This window comes from Chroicocephalus ridibundus, chromosome 2, assembly GCF_963924245.1.
Source record: "Chroicocephalus ridibundus chromosome 2, bChrRid1.1, whole genome shotgun sequence".
In the NCBI taxonomy this organism is placed as follows: Eukaryota; Metazoa; Chordata; class Aves; order Charadriiformes; family Laridae; genus Chroicocephalus; species Chroicocephalus ridibundus.
Window position 1 is genome coordinate 9,328,230 of NC_086285.1, and position 21,356 is coordinate 9,349,585.

The 21,356-nt window shown below is 40.9% G+C and overlaps 1 protein-coding gene across 1 annotated transcript in view; it reads right to left on the reverse strand.

The window, feature by feature from the left end:
* PAXIP1 (PAX interacting protein 1) overlaps nucleotides 1-19,748 on the reverse strand; it is a 32,760-nt gene extending 13,012 nt beyond the window's left edge. Inside the window, exons 1-8 of the mRNA XM_063324398.1 lie at nucleotides 19,409-19,748; nucleotides 15,738-15,872; nucleotides 13,698-13,741; nucleotides 9,318-9,381; nucleotides 8,182-8,295; nucleotides 4,980-5,624; nucleotides 1,360-2,086; nucleotides 453-547 (exon numbers count right to left, since the gene is read on the reverse strand). Coding sequence (XP_063180468.1) covers nucleotides 453-547; nucleotides 1,360-2,086; nucleotides 4,980-5,624; nucleotides 8,182-8,295; nucleotides 9,318-9,381; nucleotides 13,698-13,741; nucleotides 15,738-15,872; nucleotides 19,409-19,636 — 2,052 coding nt within the window. The 5' untranslated portion in view covers nucleotides 19,637-19,748. The remainder of the gene's footprint in view (nucleotides 1-452; nucleotides 548-1,359; nucleotides 2,087-4,979; nucleotides 5,625-8,181; nucleotides 8,296-9,317; nucleotides 9,382-13,697; nucleotides 13,742-15,737; nucleotides 15,873-19,408) is intronic.
* Nucleotides 19,749-21,356: the final 1,608 nt, after the last annotated feature.

The window sequence follows — 21,356 nt, forward strand, 5'->3', positions numbered from 1 at the left end:
CTGAAAAAGAAGTTGGCAAAAAATAGAAACACTCTGTTCTTCCATCTTTTTCACTCAGGTGGATACCTCACAGGCTACTAAATGCCAAGATTATATGCAAAAAAGTCTTTTTATACAATCAAGTTAAAGGTAGAGAGCAATGCAATATTACATTTGCTGCACGACAGCTGCCTAATTGAAAACATTCAGGAAATAGTTAAGGCTGTAACTTACTTAGCCAATATTTTGACTAAAGATCTAATTCAACCAGGCTTCATATCTAAAGCATTTTTATTACTTTTTCTGGTCAGCTGCAGTGGAATAATGTTTTTTAGGTTGTAACACAAACATTACACAAAAGGATGCCTAAAGAAAAGTGAAAAGTGCTGAAATACTTCCAATGATTTCTTTTAGAATATAGTTACTATGACATTATGTTATCATAGTTTTTTAAAAATATAGCGGAATCTTACCCGTTTCCAGGTCGCTAACAGCTGTTTGTCAGACATCTGTTCTGGGTAATCAGCAATTGCAAAGACACAGCCCAGTAGGAAATACTCTTCTGGAACTAGAATAGTTTAGCACAGAAAAGAACAAAAAATTAAATACTTGCAAGTCTAAAGAGTTCATCTCAGAACATATTTGCTACACTAATCTCTCCTATTACCAGGTTATAAACTTAATTTTGAAGAAAATCTTTATTGGAAAAAGTAGGATCCAAAATTTCCAAGCTGACAGCCACATCTAAAGGCGCAGTTCAGCCCAGGGTGTTTGGTCTGGGTGTTTTTTCCTGGAAAAAGACGGGCTAAAAAGGGGAGAGGAAGGGGCACCAAAAGGAAAACGTAAGACAACAACTTACTGTTTTATACAGATTAGCTATGAATAGTCAGAACAATTAAAAAGCTTTCAGTTCTACTAGCATGGACACAATTCAAGGCAAGGTACGACAACTTTCCGATACTGAATCCTCATTAATTTACTGGTATTTCCTAAATCTAAGCCGTCTTTCCCAGTGTTAGGCTGTTTGACAGCTTCCCCCTTCCCCTCTTCCAAAGGAAAAAAAAAAATTAAAAAAAATTTATGGTATGCCTAGGCTAACACTGTTCTTATAGTATAATTTATATGCTGGTGGCATAAAGTATGTATTTGAAAAGAGAATGTTCTCAGTGCTCTCATACTTTTCCGATTTTTGGATCATCCTTAGTTATAATTTATATATGTTTGCCTAAAAATTAGTAAAACAGGTCCTGAGCCACGAATGGCATTTATAAGTGTTATAATCCCATACTGTAAACACAGCATTATTTTTTGGTATTCTAACCCACATTATGTCATGTCATTAGCCACTTTTCTCAGGATCAGAAGACAATGATTACTAACTCTCTGCTGCTGGATCATGCCCAAAAAGCGGCTGCTGCTGCAGTTGTTGCTGTTGCTGCTGGTGGTGTTGTGGCTGCTGGGCTGCAACCTGATGCTGTAGCGTTTGAGATGTCTGCGTTAAGTGTTGCGTCGCCTGATTCTGCATTTGCTGCTGCTGATGCTGTTGGTGTAATCGCTGCAGGTGCTGCTGCTGCAGCTGCTGCTGCTGCATTTGCTGCTGCTGATGTTGTAGCTGCTGTTGCTGCAGATTCTGTTGCTGCAGCTGCTGCAATTGCTGCTGCTGTAGCTGCTGCTGCTGCAGCTGATGCAGTTGCTGTTGCAAAGCATGCTGCTGTTGGAACTGGAGCTGTTGCTGGGGACGGTGTAGCTGCTGTTGCGCGTGTAACTGCTGCTGTGGAAACTGAAGCTGCTGCTGTGCGAACTGGTGCTGCTGATGAACCTGCTGCTGCTGTTGCGGAAATTGATGAGGCTGTTGCTGTTGGAAAGTCTGCTGGGAAATCTGGGGTTGCTGCTGCTGCTGCTGCTGCTGGAGCTGCATGAGTTGTTGAGGTTGAAGGTGTAAGAGAGGATGGTGCTGTTGCTGCTGTGCTTGATGTGACTGCTGCAATAAATGTGTCTCTGGTGTTAGTTTCACTTGACTAAACAGCACCGCATTTGGATGTCCCTGTTGGCTATGATTTACTTGTTGTTCTAAACTTTTTGTAGGTGCTGAAAGTGATTGTAATATCTAGAAAACAAAGATTAGTTTTTGTGACCTTTTTGTTGCCATTCAGTTTTAAAAACACTTAAAGAACTACTGGGAAAACACAATTCTCAAAAGAAAAGAACTCTATGCTTAAATGCATTGCGAGCTAAACAAAAATCTTTACCTGTTAATAGCAAAATGAAAATACAGGACTTTCACGTAAGAGAAGCATGGAGCTACACGTGGCTCCTAATACAAGGCAATGCACATCTGAGCAAAATTTAAGAATAAAAACCATCCCCGTATTAGTGATGATATCTCTGGTAATATTATGACTATTAACACTATGTTAATAACTACATTGATCAGCTCAATCGACTATAACATTTACTTCACAATCCTCTTGACCCATTAAGTTCATAGTTTAGTTCCATAGTCTTATTTTCTTTAACTTAAAAATTGCAAATAATGCCTCTAGTAATTAGAATAATGTTTGAAACATGGGAACTTAATACAACCTTGCTTTCTTTTGAACCAATTCAGGAATATTTAGCTCTATTTTTTAAACTGAATCTCAAAATACAAAGAAAAACATTGATCTGCTGAGCACTAATAATTTCTTGGAAAAAACCCAAAACCAATTAACCAACCCGTACTTAAGAATAACAGATTTTAGGTTTATACAGATTGCTGAAGTAATCTAGAGTTTAATTTCATTTTTAGATGCATAACTCACTGTTAAGGGAAAAAACGTTTCACACTAAGCAGATGTAAGTTAGCAAGTGAGTTTTTAAGGCATCAGAAAAGGGAAAAGTAGGCAAATTCCTAATAGATGAGGATGAGTTCTACATATTTATTAAAATATTTTAATATAAGCTACCTATTAAAAATTAGAAGGGACAATAGGAAACTCTAGACTCGCCATTCTTAAAGTCTTTTAAACATGAAATCAGCTTTGGTGAATCCTGCAAAGCTTATTTCCTTCACCCACTGTATTTCATCACGTACAGTGTAAACTTCAGTGATGTGTGTGTGAGAGAGGGAGGAACCAAAGCACATCACTAAAACACAAAGCCAAATAACTGTATCCTCTCAATGAGGCCTCCACCTTCATTAGAGGTGGCTCAAGTGTTTTCTCAATGCACTTCGAAACATCTCAGGTTTCATGTAAGTAATTTCGATATTGTTGGTACAGCATACATTTACAACCACGATTATCAATGCATCACCCATCCCTAATATCTAGACAGCACCACAGTATAAACATTCAATAACTAAAAATAACATACACAAAAAGAATGTTTCCGTGGCTCAGTATGAGGAGAGATCTTCACGCTGCTCCCCACAAAAAGTCCCAAAAGTCAAAATTACAGAAGCTTCAGGACATATATTTCAAAACAAAGGGATAAAACTTTCAAAAGTATCCTAGGGCTCTATTCAGCAAGTAACTTTGTATCTGCAAAATGCCTTATTATTACAGATCTTGCCATTTGGCAGAAATCTGAGGTTCAAATTAAACAGTAACTTTCCAAGATTCCAAGACGTGGAATCCACCCAAGACTGGTACCCAAGCAGGATACAAAGTACAATTGAACCTAGGCAGAGGGATGTTCCAAGGAAAAAAGTAGAATTGTTATTCCCCCCTCTAGGAAGCAGATTCACAATTCGAAGATGTAAAGCTTTTCTCCATGTGCTGGAACTAGCACGGCAACCTACACAGCAGCCCGATTTGGTACTGGAGTACAGTCCTTGCACAACATAGTCAAGTCCCTAGTGTAACTGACTTCTGGAGAACAAAGTCCACCTGAAGCATGATACCATCCCTGAGCTCTATAAATATTACTTAAAGAAAAATACTTCCACAGAGACACCAATAAAGAGTATATGACAGCACAATGTTGTTGTAGATGCGGTGTTCAGACACGAAAGCATCAGCCAACTTACCAGCACTGGCCAACCCACCAGGACTTTGGTGGTTCTGCTCAGTCCTTACCCAGAAGTCCCAGTCCTTAAACAATTCAAGGCACTGAGAAGAGTAATCTAAGACTCAGTTTTAAAAGGGAGCCCGTATTTCTGTTTCGTACTCAGCAGTCATATAGACAACAAAGAACGAACATTTCTGAGTGACTCCTCTTTTTCTGTTTGAGTACTAGCTGTAAACTTCTATATTATTCAGGCACCTTTGAAAGTTTTACCTTCAGATGAACATCCAAATAAATGCACCAGTACAATTATTTAAGTAAAAGATATGTCTAACATTTACCAGGACCTACTTTTCTCATGTTCCCTTCCCATGAACATCTCAGAATTTCAGTGCTGCAAGTTATCTCAGTGCATGCTCACTCGCTTTTTATTTTCTTCTAAAAATAAATTCAATACAAAAGCTGCAACTATTTCAACTATACGAGTGGCATAAGAACTTGTAAGTTAGGGCTTCTGCATCATAATCCTGACTATACGATATAACAACTTAATGATGCCCAGCAGAACAACACAGTATGGAACTGAACCTACTGTGAGAACAATCCATTTCATGGTTTTATGTGTTTATAGCACAAATAATTCCTTGCACTGAATAAAAAGCTTGAAGGGTATGAAATCAGGTTTCCTGAACTAGCCAAATAATTCTAAATTAATGAATTTTTTTTTTCTCTTATCGAGAAATCAATACTGAAACTCTAAACCACACTATAGTTAAATATAGCTTTACTCTTTCAAACATTTTTTCCAAATGCCTTTTTACTCCTGTGAACCTGCTAGGAATGAAGTTACTTATTAAGGGGAGGTTAGTAATTTGGCCACAACTTTTAACTAATATGCATAACTTTTAATCCCTTGTACATTTAAAGAACAATAAAAAGAAACTGAAGTTCTTGGATATGATAGTTCCTAAGAAAAAGTCCAATATCTTATAAATTAAAAATCCAACACTTACATGTGCTACATTTGATGGTCTATTAATCTGCTGAATATCAGCACTATTAGTAATATTCCTTAATGTCCGCACGGCTGGACTCCACGTAGCCATCATTTCCTGTCGATCAGAACCTTGGGCACCTTGGACTGAAGCCATTAGATTGCCTCTCAGATCTGGCGGCAAAATATTACCTGGCACTGGTGGGACATTGGCACATAAATTAATTAACCCAGAGTCTTTCCCTTGAGGCAACCTACGCTTTGCTGCAGATGCCTGTGGGACCTCAGCTGGTGTCCAATTCAAATTCCTCTCTTGCTTTTCTGGAGAGGAATCTGAAGAATCATCAAACATCAGTTCCCCTTTTGCCTTATCAGCAGTAGTAGATTTTGGTGAAAAAACTTGATCACCCAAAGGTGATCCTTCTCGAGAAGATGCTGGGCTTGATAATTTTTCATCAGTACTAGCTTCATTTTGAGAATCTTGTTCTTCATTTTCTGCTTCCTCCTCCTCTTCCTCCTCCTCCTCTTCTTCCTCCTCGTATATAATTAAACGAGGATGATAAGGAGTCTCTTCTTTTTTAGTCTTATCAGCTATAGAATCCAGTACCCAGTCTGGTGTCACAATTTTAATGCTGTCCCGTTTACAAGCACATTCATATTTTTCCTGGAAAAAAAAAGAAAAAAAGGACGGATTTTATTTATAGACAAAAATCCAGAACTTCTTTGAGGGCAGGGCAGATCACCAGAGGCTGTCCAGTAACAGAAAGTGATTTCTCCCAGAACCAATGGGACAAACTACGCTGCTGTGTGTAACCACAGGTTCCAACAGATTAAAACAAAAACCTTCCCATTTACAATACAGAGGACTCTAAAAGGCACAACTGCAGATGATTAAGTCTTCACTTAGAAAAACACCATTACCCAAATTTTTCGCAAACCACATCATCACCAAAGGATTTGAAAATCATGAAATTTGGTTGTGAAAAAGCCTTCAGAACTCCAGCAGCTAGGAACATCACAGGCAATACTCAGATGCAGCTGATTTTCAGGTGGACATTAAAGTGAATCTAAATACGGCTTATACTTACATTTTCTCCACAAAAGCATTTAGGGAAAAATCAGAATTTCATAATAAAGCAGAGGCAAATATTTACAAGGTGATCACTGAAAAAAATGCATTTCAGCAGGAATACAAATCAGAAACTGGTCAGATATTTCCCATACACCTTCTCAGAAGCGGAAAACTGTAACGTTGCCCTCAACTTGAAAGTTACACTTCTGTCCAAATATTTACTAAATGCATTTCAATGAGAAGTTAGGATGCTGACAAAGTAGAAAACTTCTTTATCCCTCCCTCCTCCGTTATCATTTCAGCATTTAAAGATATATACAAATAGTGAGACTTCACTGTTTCCTTTCCTAAGAAAGAGAAATAGAAACAGGAGGAGTGCTCTGTTTGTTCAAAACTTCCTCTCTGATGGAAACCGCTCACAAATATCAAGAAGGGGAAAAAAAGAAAACTTTTTTCAGAATGTGTGAAACTAATTTCAGGATCTAATATTTAAAAGTGATTGAACTGGGATTTTCTTTGTATATCAAACAATATAAATTAACAACCAGCACATTCAGAGGAAATGAATTTAATTTAATGATTCTCTAGAGTTATTTCCTACAATGAAACTGTCATTCATACACAATAAAGAGATTACAGATGAAACCAAGTTTATTTGCAGATATGAGTTTTCATTCTTTCTTTGTGGTGAGAATATTAAGAATTTTGTTTTATCATCCTGTGTCTAGTCAAAGCAATCATTTACGGTTTCACTAGTGTCAAAACTTATTACGAACTGCTGCAGATTCCCTTGTAGTAGTATGTCAGAGCAGCGGGACGTAATCATCCTATAAAATTCTTCCCATTCAGTGATTACATAAATTAAACAAGTTATTTATTTTATGCTACAGATATTAAAAGCTAATGTGTCTTTTTCAGTTTCTTGATTGGCAAGCTCAAGACAACATCCTTTGCTCTAAAAACCTTATAACTTAAGGCAACACCTTACATGTGTACCATTGACTCCTAAAAACACCATTTTAGGTGGCAAAACTCTTCGTCCAAGCATTATGTTGTGATGGAGGAGACAATCAGGATGGCGTTCAGTACACCCTTCCAACTCTTCCACAGAAGAAGTGTGTCCAGAGAAGGGCAACCAAAATGGTGAAAGGTCACAAGGGCAAGACTTATGAGGAGCAGCTGAGGTCACTTGGCTTGTTCAGCTTGGAGAAGAGAAAGAGAAGGCTGAGGGGTGACCTCATCACTGAGGGGTGACCTCATCGCGGTCTACAACTTCCTCAAGGCGGCAGCAGAGGGGAGGTGCTGATCCCCTCTCTCTCATGACCAGTGATAGGACATGAAGGAACGGAATGAAGCTATGTCAGGGGAAGTTCAGATTGGAAACTGGGAGAAGGTTCTTCACTGAGAGGCTGGTGGGTCACTGGAACAGGCTCCCCAGGGAAGCGATCATAGCACTAAGCCTGTCAGAATTCAAGGAGCATCTGGACAATGCTCTAAATCATATGGTTTAGTTTTAGGTAGTCCTGTGAGGAGCAGGGAGTTGGACTCAATGATCATTATGGGTCCCTTCCAACTTGAGATATTCTATGATTCTCTGATGGGAGTGATCTGAAGTATGACTGCTTTATCAGCAGTTGGACAGGAATGCTGTGTACTGTTTATCCTACCATCTCTCTTTAAGAGGAATGACTTGAGGAATTTCAGAGTTCTTTTTTAAGAAAAAAAACAACAAAAAAAGAAAATAACCTGTTCCTCCCCCTGCTGGCTTTATTCCTCTCTCCCTCATAACATCAAAGGGCACTTAATGCAATTTTTCAATTTTGTCCTTCATTTTTCTTCACTGATTCTGTATCTACACATTTACAAATCACAATCACTAATGATGATGACATGTCAAAATTAGGTTAAGATGAACAGAATAAAGAATGAAATGCTTTATTCGACCAGCAATACAAGTAACAATATGAAATTGAACATCTTTTGAATTAATCAACTGAATAGCTGCAATGCATAATTGTGTTGAATTTAGCTGTTCAAGACTAACCAACAGTCTTAAGAAACCTGACTTGAGGGAGATGGAAAATTTTTGATTATTGAAAAGCAAATGAGAGCTACAGCAAGAAGAATTGTACATGTAATAAACTCTTACCCCCTTTGGCTCAGGCACAATCAAATGAGTACACTTATTATTGAGGCTCAGCTGGCAATTCCCTCCATAAAAAGTAATCAAAGCCCACAGCGTACTTCGGTCTTCAGATGAAACCTAAAAGGAAGGTAAATAAGCCTTTTAGTTCTATGTAACCAGCTGCATTTTCCTTGAAGAACTTTAGTACAATCCATGACATACCATTTACAAGTCTGGCTAATGTATTACCTACCACTTTTCAACACCAAATTAACATGAAACTTACAGAGAAAAAATGGTGACAAAGAGACACAAGAAAAAGACATTAAACAATGATTTTTAACCTGCACAGAGAAAAAGAAAACATCCTTCACTCCTGTAAAACTCAACACTAATATATCACCTTCCACAACAGAAAAAAGTTAGTGATCAAGCAAACACAAATTATTTATCTTAGACAACCTGTTTAAATTCATTAAACAGAATTTTAGCAAGTAGACCAAATTAATAGCCTGTGTAAAAACATGAGGTGTTTACTTATAACAATTTATGTCACAGTGACGTCCCCCTCCCCTGCCAAGAAAGCCACATGTATTTAAGCCATTACTGTTCAGAGTTAGCGATGCTATTACAGGAATAATTTGTTAAAAAATCTAAAGCACATCTACGCATATATTCCATTAGCACCTAGGGCCTTATCCTGTCTGGCTGCACACACACACGTCGGTCACCCACAAGGCTACTCACAGATCTATAGAGCTGGCTATCAACACAAGCCACTGAAGCACCACCTTTCCACTTACTTTCCTCACTGGCACCTTTGTCAAGGTTTCAGTGCATAAGTAGGTAAAACTTGTTAATTGAATATTGTGTTAAATGCAGAAATAGAACAACGGGAGCAAAGACTTTACAGTCTTAGTGTACTCTGCATTTTCGAATCACCTTACAGGCAAATACAAGACAAATTACTGGTTGAATGTCCACAGTTTGAAATGTTCATGCCCTCATTTTAAATGAAAAACTGGTTTAGATGATAATTCACCTAACATACAGAAAAAAGGTCATAGTACAACAGAAGAACTGGTATCTCTCCTAAAAGAAAAAAAGCACCGCACACATATTGTACACTGGAGTAGACTAAAATATGATTCACTTCTTACCTGAGAGAGACAGGCAGTGACTCCAAAAAAGATCTGACACGATTCTGGAGAAAAGCCATTTACACTGGAAAGCAGGCGTCAAGGATGCAAAATAATTTAAATGAGAGTTTCCTGATGGACACTAGAAGGAAATTAAATAGCGTGCATTTGTACTTCTCAGATATTATCAAGTATTTGACCATTCAAAAACTTCTGTCTTTAAAAGCACGTTGTCTGTTTCCAATTCAAGTTATACGCATCAGGAAAAAACTGAGGTGCAAACTGGGTCAGGACACCTCTAGTATTATGACCGATTTTGGTAACATTACAAATGTGCCTCTCCCCAGAACATCTCCCTCAGCCCATCTCAGGATGCTAAACACAAGAAGTTTAGCTTATAGGAGTCAAGTCATTACCAAGAGCTTCCTTTCATTATCAAGTGTTTATCTCCATGTTTAAAAATACAGGACAATCTGAAGAAGGTTCTAGGAGCTACTGTGAGAAACAAACTGAGAAAACATCACACTGGGATGTAAAAACAGAAACACGGCCTGAAACTAACATGAAGTTTTCCATGATGTTTCAGAATTCAACAAGACCTCTGACAGCAATGCATATTGGTTTTCAGATGCATCAGAGACAGATAAATGAAAGAGTATGCAAAAAAGAGCATGCAAAAAAGAGCAGTGAGAATTTTTACAGACCTAGTAAATATGACTTAGAAGAAGAAACTGGAAGACCAGAATTGATGTGCTAAGGAGCTAAGACAACACATCTTCAAATCCTTTAAAGGCTGCCAAATGAAAAGAGAAGTGATTTGTTCTCCGTGTTCAGAATGGCTCAGATAAATTGAAACAAGGTTAGACTGCAGCATGGTAATGGGGTTAAACTCTAGCAACACAATAGACTGAGGCACTGTAAAGTGCCAGCGGAGACTATGAAACCTCCACTACAGGAGCGGCTTTGTGAAACAGGAGAGAGCAGTGTGACAGAAGTGACCTGGGAAGGACAGACAGACCAGCTGACTTCTGTGACTTCCCTCCCTTTTCTACACTTTCATATGATTTTGTGTTTAAGATACACGCATACCTTGTTGGAAAAAAGGACTTCAGGAACAGATGTGCGTTGTATTACCAGTACACACTGAGATTTTTGTAACGAAACAAAATTATTTCCCCCGTGCTATTGACAGATGCACCAGCAACACTTAAATTTTGAGACACGTAAGAGACAACACACAGCAAGCTGACAACAAAGCCCAGGGCACTTTAACACTTAAGAACAGATTACTGCCGTTATCCAGAACGCTCCAAGAAGTTCAAGTCTGATGAATGTCCTATATTTCAAGGTGTTGCTCAGTATCTCATCAAAGATAGAGATTCAGTACTGGATCTTTCAAAAGTGTACAGTTGCCTACTCCCTGCCGTAACATCTGCTCCTAGCACATAAAACAGCAACAGCTCGGTATTTAACTTTTAAGAGGTCTATCAGTGTGACTACAGCTTGCACTCTCTAAAGAATAGGAGTGAAACAGATCCTCTTAAAACAGTTACAAGCAGCAAAACAATAAGGTTCCAAGCGGGTCTGCAAACCAAAAAAGGAGGAATGCAACAAAACTCACTTTTTTTTTTTCCCTCCCAGCAACAAAAATTCAGAAGTGCTTTGATCCTCTTTTATCTGTACAAGACCACGGAAAAATAATCCTTCCTCATTCTTGCTTTTGCTGCTATCAAGAGAATTAATTAAGAAATCACCAGCTCTCTTTATGGCATTACAACTGAGATTTTCACACACAAAATTGTATTTCCTTCTTCAAGGCTGCTTTCAGATTAATTCTTCTGTAACTTCCCTTCAACCGTAGGTTAGTCTGATATTGCAAGCATCAGATAGGAGTGAACAGGAGAACACTCTGCCTTCTGAAGTTCGCCCTGATGAAAACGACTTTCACAGTGGAATGTTAAAACACATTTATAAGAAACAGGCAAAATTATTACGCTTCAATACTGTGTTAAATCTTTCTACGTTAAACTTCACCTTTAATAACTGACAGGCAAATGCCCATCAAATAAGTACCATAATTGACAAGCAAACATAAAATCTTTACGGCTCTTATTAGATCCATATGTCTAACTGACAAAAGATGTTTCTTTTGGACTTGCTTTTTCAGTAAATTCAATGACAACTTTGAGTATTACATCTCCAAATCAAAACACAACCAAAAGACGAAAATGCAGCACCTCAAACTTCTGCCTGAACAGGGTCCAAAAACAATCAACTGGAAAAAGTATGCTATTCCTACTAACTACATTTTTTAGATTGTGGCAGCACCCAAACCCCTAATGAAAGGCTGGACGACGCGGCACTAGAAGTCGTAAAGAGCCTGAAACAGCACAAAGTTAGGACTTAACAACCCATTTTAGTGAGCACTATAAGGTTCAGAATAAAATCTAAAACCACCAGGTTCTAAGGACATGAAGTGCTAGAAAGAATAAAGTCAAAGGTCCAAGGACACATTTACTGCTGACAGGTGTACAAAACTTTTCTTCCATACAACCCAAGAATATGATACTACTGAGACCTGGTCTTTTCATTTGGTCATTCCTATATACCCACAATAAAGACTTCCTGAGCAATAGCCATTCAGGGCTACATTCACACATTTATTGCTACAATGTAGTTATGGACTGCATCACTCAATGGTTTTATCTGTTGATTTCTCTTCTGGGTATGTAATAACATCATCTCTTAGAGCATCCTTTTAAAAAAAACCTCGTTTCGGACAGAAGACCAATTTTCTAATAGTGCAACTTCTCCATGGGAAAGAATAACACTAATGATGCAATGCTAGATTACCTAAACCTGAAAATGTAGCTAATTCCAAGCTATTTTATTATTTTTTCAACCAGTCCTCAGGAACAGGGAGAAGGCTTACAGACATGCAACATAAACAACCACACACTTCCATTCTGATGATGAAAGGATGAGAAACACAGTTATTATTTCCAGATGCAAAACACAAAAATCAGCAGCTCAGATCACATCACAATAAACAAATTATTTTTCATACAGGAGTAGCTCTGCTAATTTGGGTTTTGCCATGTAATGGTTTGGTACCTTTTTTTCATTCGGAAGAGAAGTTATTAATGGAAAACTTATTCTTAGGTTTGAAGACTACCCATGACTATGGCAAGTGCTTCATACTAACTGCTGAATCCTATCCTACATGTTGATTATTGTGATCGAAACAGCTGCAAAGAGCTGACTATATCATTTTATCTGATTCATTCAATGCTTTCTCTTCCTATAGTTCACCCCCTGAGATTAGTTCTCCCAGGGAAGTAGAGAATATACAGGCTATTTCCAAAGTTCTCCCAGGGAAGTAGAGAATATACAGGCTATTCCCAAAGTAGTCGAGACACAGCAAGATACAAAGGCACATACCTTGAAATACTGGGAATAAAACATGAATTCTGAATCACCAAAGCATACTAAGACCCGAATTCCTAATACGAACACCTGGATTCTTGTGTCTACCACCTCTTGTTTTCCATTATAGACACAACCACCTGCTAACCTGATTCCAAAATGAGATCTCATGCCTGAGAGCATACCTTCCCTAGTCCTGGCATTCTTTGTTGCAATCATCCGCTCGTACCTGTACTGAAATGTATTGCTCTGCTTCAGCTTTTCCACATACAGAATCTTTATTGTGAATGGTCTGAGAAAAAGATGCATGATTTTTTTTTCTATAGTAACAGCCATTACCACTGTTCCTATTATGCAAAGAAAAAAACTGAGGGGAACACAAACACGAAACACTAGTAACTGACAAGAAGATGAAGGAATATGCCATCCATATGCAAGAATATATTCTCCAAACAAGTTAAGAAACACAAATCTAGCCAAAATATGAACAAGGGTCTACCAAAGGCAAGGACAGACTATTCCAAAAATGGGAATACTAACACTATCTGTTAATAAAGTATTATTTATAATACAGTGTTGATATTAGTCATTGTGTATTTATCCCTTACTTAACTCTGCTTCTAGAAAAGGCAGAATAGGCCATTCTACTCAGAACCAACATTTGCCCACTTACTGCACTCCAGCATTTTTCCTGGATCCCCACAGTTAATTATCAACTTCCAGCTAAAATGTTTTGAGTCCATTTGATGACAGTTTTCTTCCAAGTGCCTATTAAGCATCAAAAAAAGCCAGAGGGACAGGAAAATGGAAGGAAGACAAAGAAGCACCAAGCACACTGCAATCTTGGCAGGCAAAACACATCCTATCATTTTAAAAATTTAACTGTACGTACTTGAAGCAGTCTTTAATCCCTCAATGGTATCTATTTTAACGTATTTCCTACAGAATTGATTCAAATTTGAACTTAAAGGATACGGCAGAAGAGCTCCACAGCGAACAGACAAGATCACCCAGGAAGGCTGAAAAATAAAAACCACAAGACATTAAAACCTTGGTCTGTGTCTGTGAAATGTGAATTACCTTACAAGTTCATACTACAGCTAGTTTCAATATATATCTCCCAGGTTCAAGTGTTTCACAGACATTGTACTTAGGTCTTTACAAAAAAGACTGTTCTGATTTATTTGTAAGAGTTAATACAAAGACTGCTCAAAGACTGTGCAGCAATATGGAAGCAAGATCCCTTTCTCTTGTCCTTCTATTGTGCCAGGAAAACCATTAATTATTCATCCTCTCCCATTTTTCAGTTTTCCCCGCTCTAAAAAAAAAACAAACCACCCTACCTTACGCTTATCACCAAGGAGTCAGGAACCATAACCTTATACAGAATCACACAGCGATATGGGCTGCTAAGCACACAGGTGATGACCCCTAACCGACAGTGTTCCGGGACAGTATCCCCCCCTCTAGGAAAGAGGGAGGTTGTGGAGAAGGCAAGAGATGTACGACAGCGGTCCCAATAGAGCATATAAGGAAGAAAGGGGAAGGAGTGGCACGCATTCCTGTGCAACCTGCTCTAAGATGACCCTGCTCTGGCACGGGGGTTGGACTAGATGATCTCCAGAGGTCCCTTCCCATCCTGTGATTCTATGATTACTTTTTCTCAAAAAACAAACAAATATATTGTGGTAACTATGTATACAGTGTCAATTCTTGCTATTCTCTCTCCCTTACAAAAAGTCATAAAAATTATATAAAAACATCTAATTCATAACTCTAATCCTCTGCAAAAAATACCGGGAGATTTCCCTCCCTCAAGTTTTTCTCTTTCTTTTTTTTTTTCTCTTATTGTCTATGCCTTTTCTCTCGATAACAAGCTACCTTTGCCTCTGACTTCCACGCCCTTAATAATTAGTCTAATCTTCTTGATTACAGATCATGCTGTGATGCTTTCAGGTCCAACTAAGTGACATTACTAAAAGACTTGTTCTCATTTGGCAAATGAAAAAGTTTAGTTAGTTATAAAGAAAATTAAATTATTTAAGTAAAAGGCATTAGAAAGCAGGAAGTGCTGCTACAACGCTTCACAGGAGAATGGCAGCAGTCTTCTTGTTTGTAAGATTAAAATTATGCCACAGAACACTTCACAAAAAGGTACTAAAAATTAATCAGCACACCCACTATAACCATAAGGTCTCTAGCTAAGCACCTTTTATTTTTTGGACTTAATTCATACTTCTACACTGTCAGGTGAACTCTCATGACACAAGCTATCAAAATTCTCTACTGCCACCTGCAACCATATGGAAAAAATAACCCCAAATCATGTACCGAAAGGTACTGGCAGTGAAATACTAATGTTTTTCTTCTAATCACTCTCATGACTTGCAGCATGACAAGTTTACATTTTCAAACATGAAGCCCAGAATTTTTCACGGGAAAAATAACCCAGTATTGCAAGACAGTAACAAAATAAGGGTAATTCCAGTATAAGAAAAAAAAAACCAAAACCAAACTAAAATCAAGAGGAAAAAAAAATATTTTTCTGCAAGTTCCTATTGCTTAAAATTAGTGTAGCCCACATATGCAGAATCAACAAAATCATTTTTCACCTTGCCAATTATGTGTTTAAAAAAAACCCTCAGCAGTCTACTGCTTATTCTAAATTGAGGTTTTCCATTGCCAGAAGCCTGTAAGAACCTTCCCACCAGAAACATTTCTCAACTACAGCTAATAGGACACCACCTCACAGATGATGGGAGGAAGAATCTGTAAAAAAAACAAACAAAACAGAAGAAAAAACCCCAACCCCCTGATAGATACAGAGCAACATGAGAAAGGAGAAAACAGAATTGTGAAAGGAGTCTGTAAGTCAGGATAAAAGTTTGTGTAACAAGGATAAAAGATTTTTAAAGATATGTTTCATTTGGTCATCATCTAAACATGAATATTTTCTGTTATAATAATGAAGTATTCACATCAGGACTTTCATAGTATCATGGATGAGTCATTCACCTTTACCACAGGGAGATCAAAAACTTCACGAGATTCTCCAACTTCTGGATTGTCCCCATCTTCTGAAATAATATGTGAAGCCAGTGCATTGTAAGAAACTTCCTTTGCTTTCCCAGCTTTCAGAAGTTGAATAACCTAAACCGAAAAGAGAACAGGAAGAAGTCAACAATTTTTAGCATCTTTTATTTGAGAAAAATTTTAACGCAGGAACACGCAAACACATGAGAGGAATGAATATGAGCTTCTCTCTTGGTTGTCCTCCTGGTAAGTGGGTAACACTCTTTTTGAGGTTTCCAAATGCATTCCATTTAAAACCTGATCAACAATGGTTTACATCTCTGCCATATTTTAATCATACAAGTTGAAGATTTTCTTTCCAAAATAATTCAGGCTAGGGCAGAAATCTGGAAAGTGTCAAAATTCCTCCAAAACATATATTCCTCAAAAAACATATCAAAATAATTTTATCTCAGGCAGAGTAAGAAAATCCTTCTCCTCGTTGTTTGTTTTTGTATACGGTATACAGCTTTTGTATATAGCTTTGAAAGAGTTTTAGTATACTTTAAAAGAGCTGGAAGTTTAAAAAAAAAGGTAACATCATGACTGCACATTGCAGTCTTCATCGGACTTTCTTCATCCGACTGGCCAATTCTTACAGATTTGTCCAATTTTGGCCACCTGCCTAGTTTAGATCATGTCAACTTCAAAACTCCTCTCAGAACACATGACTTCTTCAGTTTAAGTAGTGACTGGACTACTGTTGTATTGGCACAGTTAAAGAACTTCACCTATGCTAGTATCAACCATATACCTATAACTAGAAAATAAAATGCTTAAAAGCCCTGATACGATCATTGTAAAAATCTTGCACTTTAGGTGTTAGCTTAAATCCGTTAAGTGAAATTTCCTTTTTTTGGGCATATGAATTTTATTCTTGTTCTCTCCCACTAAAATCTGTGTTAGAAGAAACAAGAGGAATAGTTCAAAACTAAGTAAGACAATGGGCATAAAAAAAAAAGATAACAATAAACCAAGAGATAACCAGAAACCAAACATCCTTCTCAAATCCTTACGCTGCACTGCATTACTTTTTATCTTTCTGTATGAAATACTGATTTTAACTGGTGTTACCAAACCATGATGGTTTGGGTTTTAGGAAAGCAGGAAAAGCATTTATTTAAAAAATAATAGCTGATATCTACTCATCACCCCCTGTAAGGTGTGAGCAGCCAAGTGCACATCCCAATGGAATGGATTCGAAGTTGAAAGCCAGCAGCCTAATTCTCCCTCATTTGCCAAAACACATCTAGGCACAATTCCAGACTTTTGTTTCCCTTCTAGTTCATGCTGCATATGTTTTAACAGGTAGTGGGTTTGCAGTTACTCACCTGAATATATTACTTTTTTTCCTTACTCTTGGATTTGTTTTGATTAGAGTGCTCACTCGTGCTAGGCCTGTTTATTAAGACAACTGGTCTTCCATGAAACTATTTGGAAATTTAAGCTGATCAAAGTGTGCTCCTCTCCAAAAGATGAGGGAAGAAATTTCTTTTCAAAAATCAAGAAGTAAAAAATTTGAAATATATTTGTAAGTTTTATATTAGCAAAGGAACAACACTTCACTATAAAAACTGTGTTTAAAAGCTACTTCTAGAGTTCAGTTTAGAATTACTCCTTTCTGCCTCAGTTTAAAACACAACCAGTATATACTCCTCTTGTTCAGATTGCTTCCAGGGTACCACAGAGGGCAGCTGCAGAAGGAAGGACAAAAGCACCCAAGAAGAACCGTCTCCAAGCCCAGCACAGCACACTTACTCGCTCCAACTTGGCTCTGCAACCCAACCCAGGCAGGACTCTGCCGAACCTGGTGCCTCCTGCTCCCAAGGGCTCACCGGCACAAGCACCAGCGTGGACAGAAGCCAGCCCTGGCCTCCTTGTAACACTGGGCCATGCCAGCAAGCCATCTCAGAAACTAGAGAACCGGAAGGAACGGTGTTTAAACAGGCCAGCCAGCTGCAGAAACAACACAGGTCCACAGGACTTCTCAATTCAGGCATCACTCTTGATGAGAAAGTGGCTCAGCACGACCTGATCTCGAAAGCAGCGTGACCACCTCTGTGCAGCGCTGTGCCTGACCTCATCAGCTCCCCCAGATAAGACACCAGCTCCGGTGTCTGCCTGCAACCCAGGGAAGCCATCCACAAACAGAGGAGAATTTAGTGTACCTAATTAAGAGCAAGTCAAAGCCTTAAGACAATGGCAGTAACCACTAAGAATAATAAAACTTTAAGAAAGAAAACTAGCTCAAGAAAAAGCTTGTTTACTAACTCTGTGGGAATACCGCTGATTGTCTTGCTATGTCAACACAAAGCTAACTACATGCCTTTTGGGACACTACTTATATGATAAATGATATACAAGAGTCCTGTTGTTTTTTGCACTCATCTTCATATACATAATATTGCTGTTATAGGTTTTTTTTTAAATTCAGGAATTGTTATTCAAGTTCTAATGCTTCGTGAAAAAATTTATGTCTAAAGACCTTTGGGGTTTTTTTTCCTGCTGTTTAACTGTATTCCTAGCCCGTTGTTACTTTCAGCATATAATCCTATTCCTTTGAATAAAAGTCATCTCCATGGGTCAGTGCCTACATCTCAAGTTCACTTAAAGGCCTACAAGACTAGAGTGCTCGGACACAAGATTAAAGGAACCCAATGCTGAACAAAGATTCGACTGCAGCAACTACCAACGAAGCAAAGACTTTCATTTCTGTGTGAAACATGCGGGAACCTGCTCACACGAAGGTGCTGTCCTAAAGCTAGATATGGCATACTTCAAACACTTCTCTAATTGGACACGCCACAGAAACTTTGTTTTTAACCACCTTTGCCCAACACGACTGGGTGTTATCAACAATAAGGCCAAGCTTGTTATCCAGGTTATGGCCTTAGGCCAGAGCAGGCCAACCCTGTCATCCCGGGTACGGCCTTAGGCCGGAGGGTCGTTTGTCAGCTCCTTCTGCCCCTCGCCCCCACAGGACGCGGGCAGGAAAAACGGGGACACGACATCGCACCCATCGGATGGCTCTGGGCCACCTCCGGGCACCCAACGGCTCTGGAAGGTGGCGGGGGGGGGGGGGGGGGGGGGACGGATACACACCAGGGGGGTGCGGAACGAGGCGGGCAGGGAGGGGACAGCCCGCCTCGCCCCTCCGAGAGCGGCCTGTCACCCTCCCCGTCCTGGGTGCGGGCAGAGCGGCGGGGCGGGGGCCGGCTCAGCGGGACGCTGCGGGCGGGGAGAGCCAAGCGCGGCCCGGAGGAGCGTCGCGGAGAGCCGCTGCCCCCCGCCCGGCCCGGGCTCTGACAGGAAGTCCCTGCGACCGCCCCTCCTCCGCTCCGGCGGCCACGGGGCCTGCGCGGCGGGGGCCGCGGGCTCCCATGGCGGGTGGCGGCCCGCGGGCACCGCCGTTAACGGCCATTAACGGCCGTTACCTCCCCTCAACACCCCCCCTCCCGGTGAGACCCGGGCCCGCACCGGGAAGCGCCCGGGGGGAGTGTGGGGGGGGTGGTTTTGAGGAGCTGGACGATCCCACAGTGGCCCCCCCTGGGGGGGGGAGGTGTGTGGGGGCGGGAGGAAGGCGCTGAGGGAAGGGGGCGAGGGTGACCCGGTACCTTGGGGTCGATGTCTCCCACCACGAAGAACTTGACATCTTTGAACATCTCCTCCGGCACTTTCAGCTCTTCCTCGTCCGCCGACATGATGCCGGCCGCCCCCGCCGCGGCCCCCCCCCCCGCCCCGCGCCCGCCGTGGAGAAGCGCCGGGGCCCGGGTCTCCCGTCCCCCTCCCCCCGCCGAGCCGCCGAACCGCGCGAGCAAGGCGCGCGCTGCGGGACACACCATCCCCCGCCGGGGCGCAGGGGGGGCGGAAGGGGGAGGGGAGAGCCGCCCGGACCAAGCGGCTCCCCCCGCCCGATCAGTCACCCCCGCTGCCGCAGGACAAGACCCGCTCCTGAGCCACCGCCGTTGTCTCTGCTCCTCCCTCCCTCTCCGAACCGGACCGGCAACCAGCATCCGGGTCCGAAGTTCCCCCCCCCCGTACGGAACGCAATGGACTCGCCCCGACCGACAGAGGCGGGCGGCGGGGATACCCGGCCCCGCCCATCGGCGAACGCGCGAGGGAGGGGGGGAGGGCAGCGCACCGCCCTCAAGCTACGCCCCCTGTGCCACGCCCCCGCCCAGGCCACGCCCCCTCGCTGGCGCGCTGTGGGCAATGGCCGCCATGGCGGCGTGTCCCCTCAGCCGCCCCGGAGGGCGGAGGGGGCCGGGGGGGCCCGGGGGGTGGCGGGTTCCAGTGTCCCCGTCCCCAGTCCCGGTCCCTGGGCCGGGCCTCGCAGGGCTCTGAAGGCCCGAGCGGGGCTGGAGCCGCGGCCGCGGGCTCCAAAGGGCGGTGGAAGGCAGGAGTGGAGGCCTGCGGTGCTGCCGGTTCCTTCGGTATGGCCGGGTCTCGTCTCTCTGCAGCGGGGAAACGGGCAACAAACCGGTGGCTTCACCGCTGCAGGCGGTGACTGACAATATATACAACATATAAAAAATATATGCAATATATAGACAATATATGCAATATACTATATATGCTCTACCTGAGTTACAACATTTTGCACTTTCCAATTTTGAACCGTTGTTTCAGTTCATCGCGAACATTTGAAAATTCAGTTCCCTCTCAAAATATCCAGCTGGGGGGTCTCTGCAAATCCAAGAGGTGTAATACGTATTCCAGCATCCAAACCATTAATGAACGTATTGACTACTACCCAAATCAGGCGTTTCCCTCAAAAGCCTACTCCGAGCATCCACCATCCAAACCTGGAGGGGGGTGTTTGTCCACTAACTTTAGATAACTGATCAGAAAACTGAAATCGTCACTTTAAATTACCTTTGTAGTCGACAGAGAGAAATGAGCACTTTCAGAGCCTGATTCATCTGGCATATTTTAAACATCCGTGTACTGTCAGATAAATCTTGCCCCCGCACTATGCTTTCCAAAGGAATTTTGGACCCCTCATAATACTTCTACGTGGACAATATTTCCCTCCCATACGTACGAGTGATGTTACAAGATGGCATCAAAAGTCTTCTTGAAATAGAAAGAGAGAACACTTATACCTTGTCTTCTATCTACAAGGCCTTCACACTTTCCCAGGCAAAAAAATCATGTTTATTTAACTCTACTTATTCTTGTTACAGACATGGCAGAAACTATTGATCTATTTACAAGAAAAATATTATTTATCTAGCATTTTGGAGGAAGTTAAAGGGAAATTTGTAATATCCAAGTTCCTAACTTCCTTTTCCTTTTTCAAGGAAGGTGCTTCATCTGCCTTTCTTCTGTTCTCCTGGATCTCCACATGACATCTACCCCTTTCTGTCCAGCTGTGTAAGAAATACACAACCAATTGCCTGTTCTTTTTCTACTCCGGAAAGAGATCTTACCCTTTGGTTGCAGGTTTTATTGTATTGCCCTCCCAATTACAATTTACTTTTTAAATGAAAACCAAGGTAAGAAGTCCTTAAACTTTTATATGATACACTTTTTTTTCATAGTACGGGGATAAAAATTAGA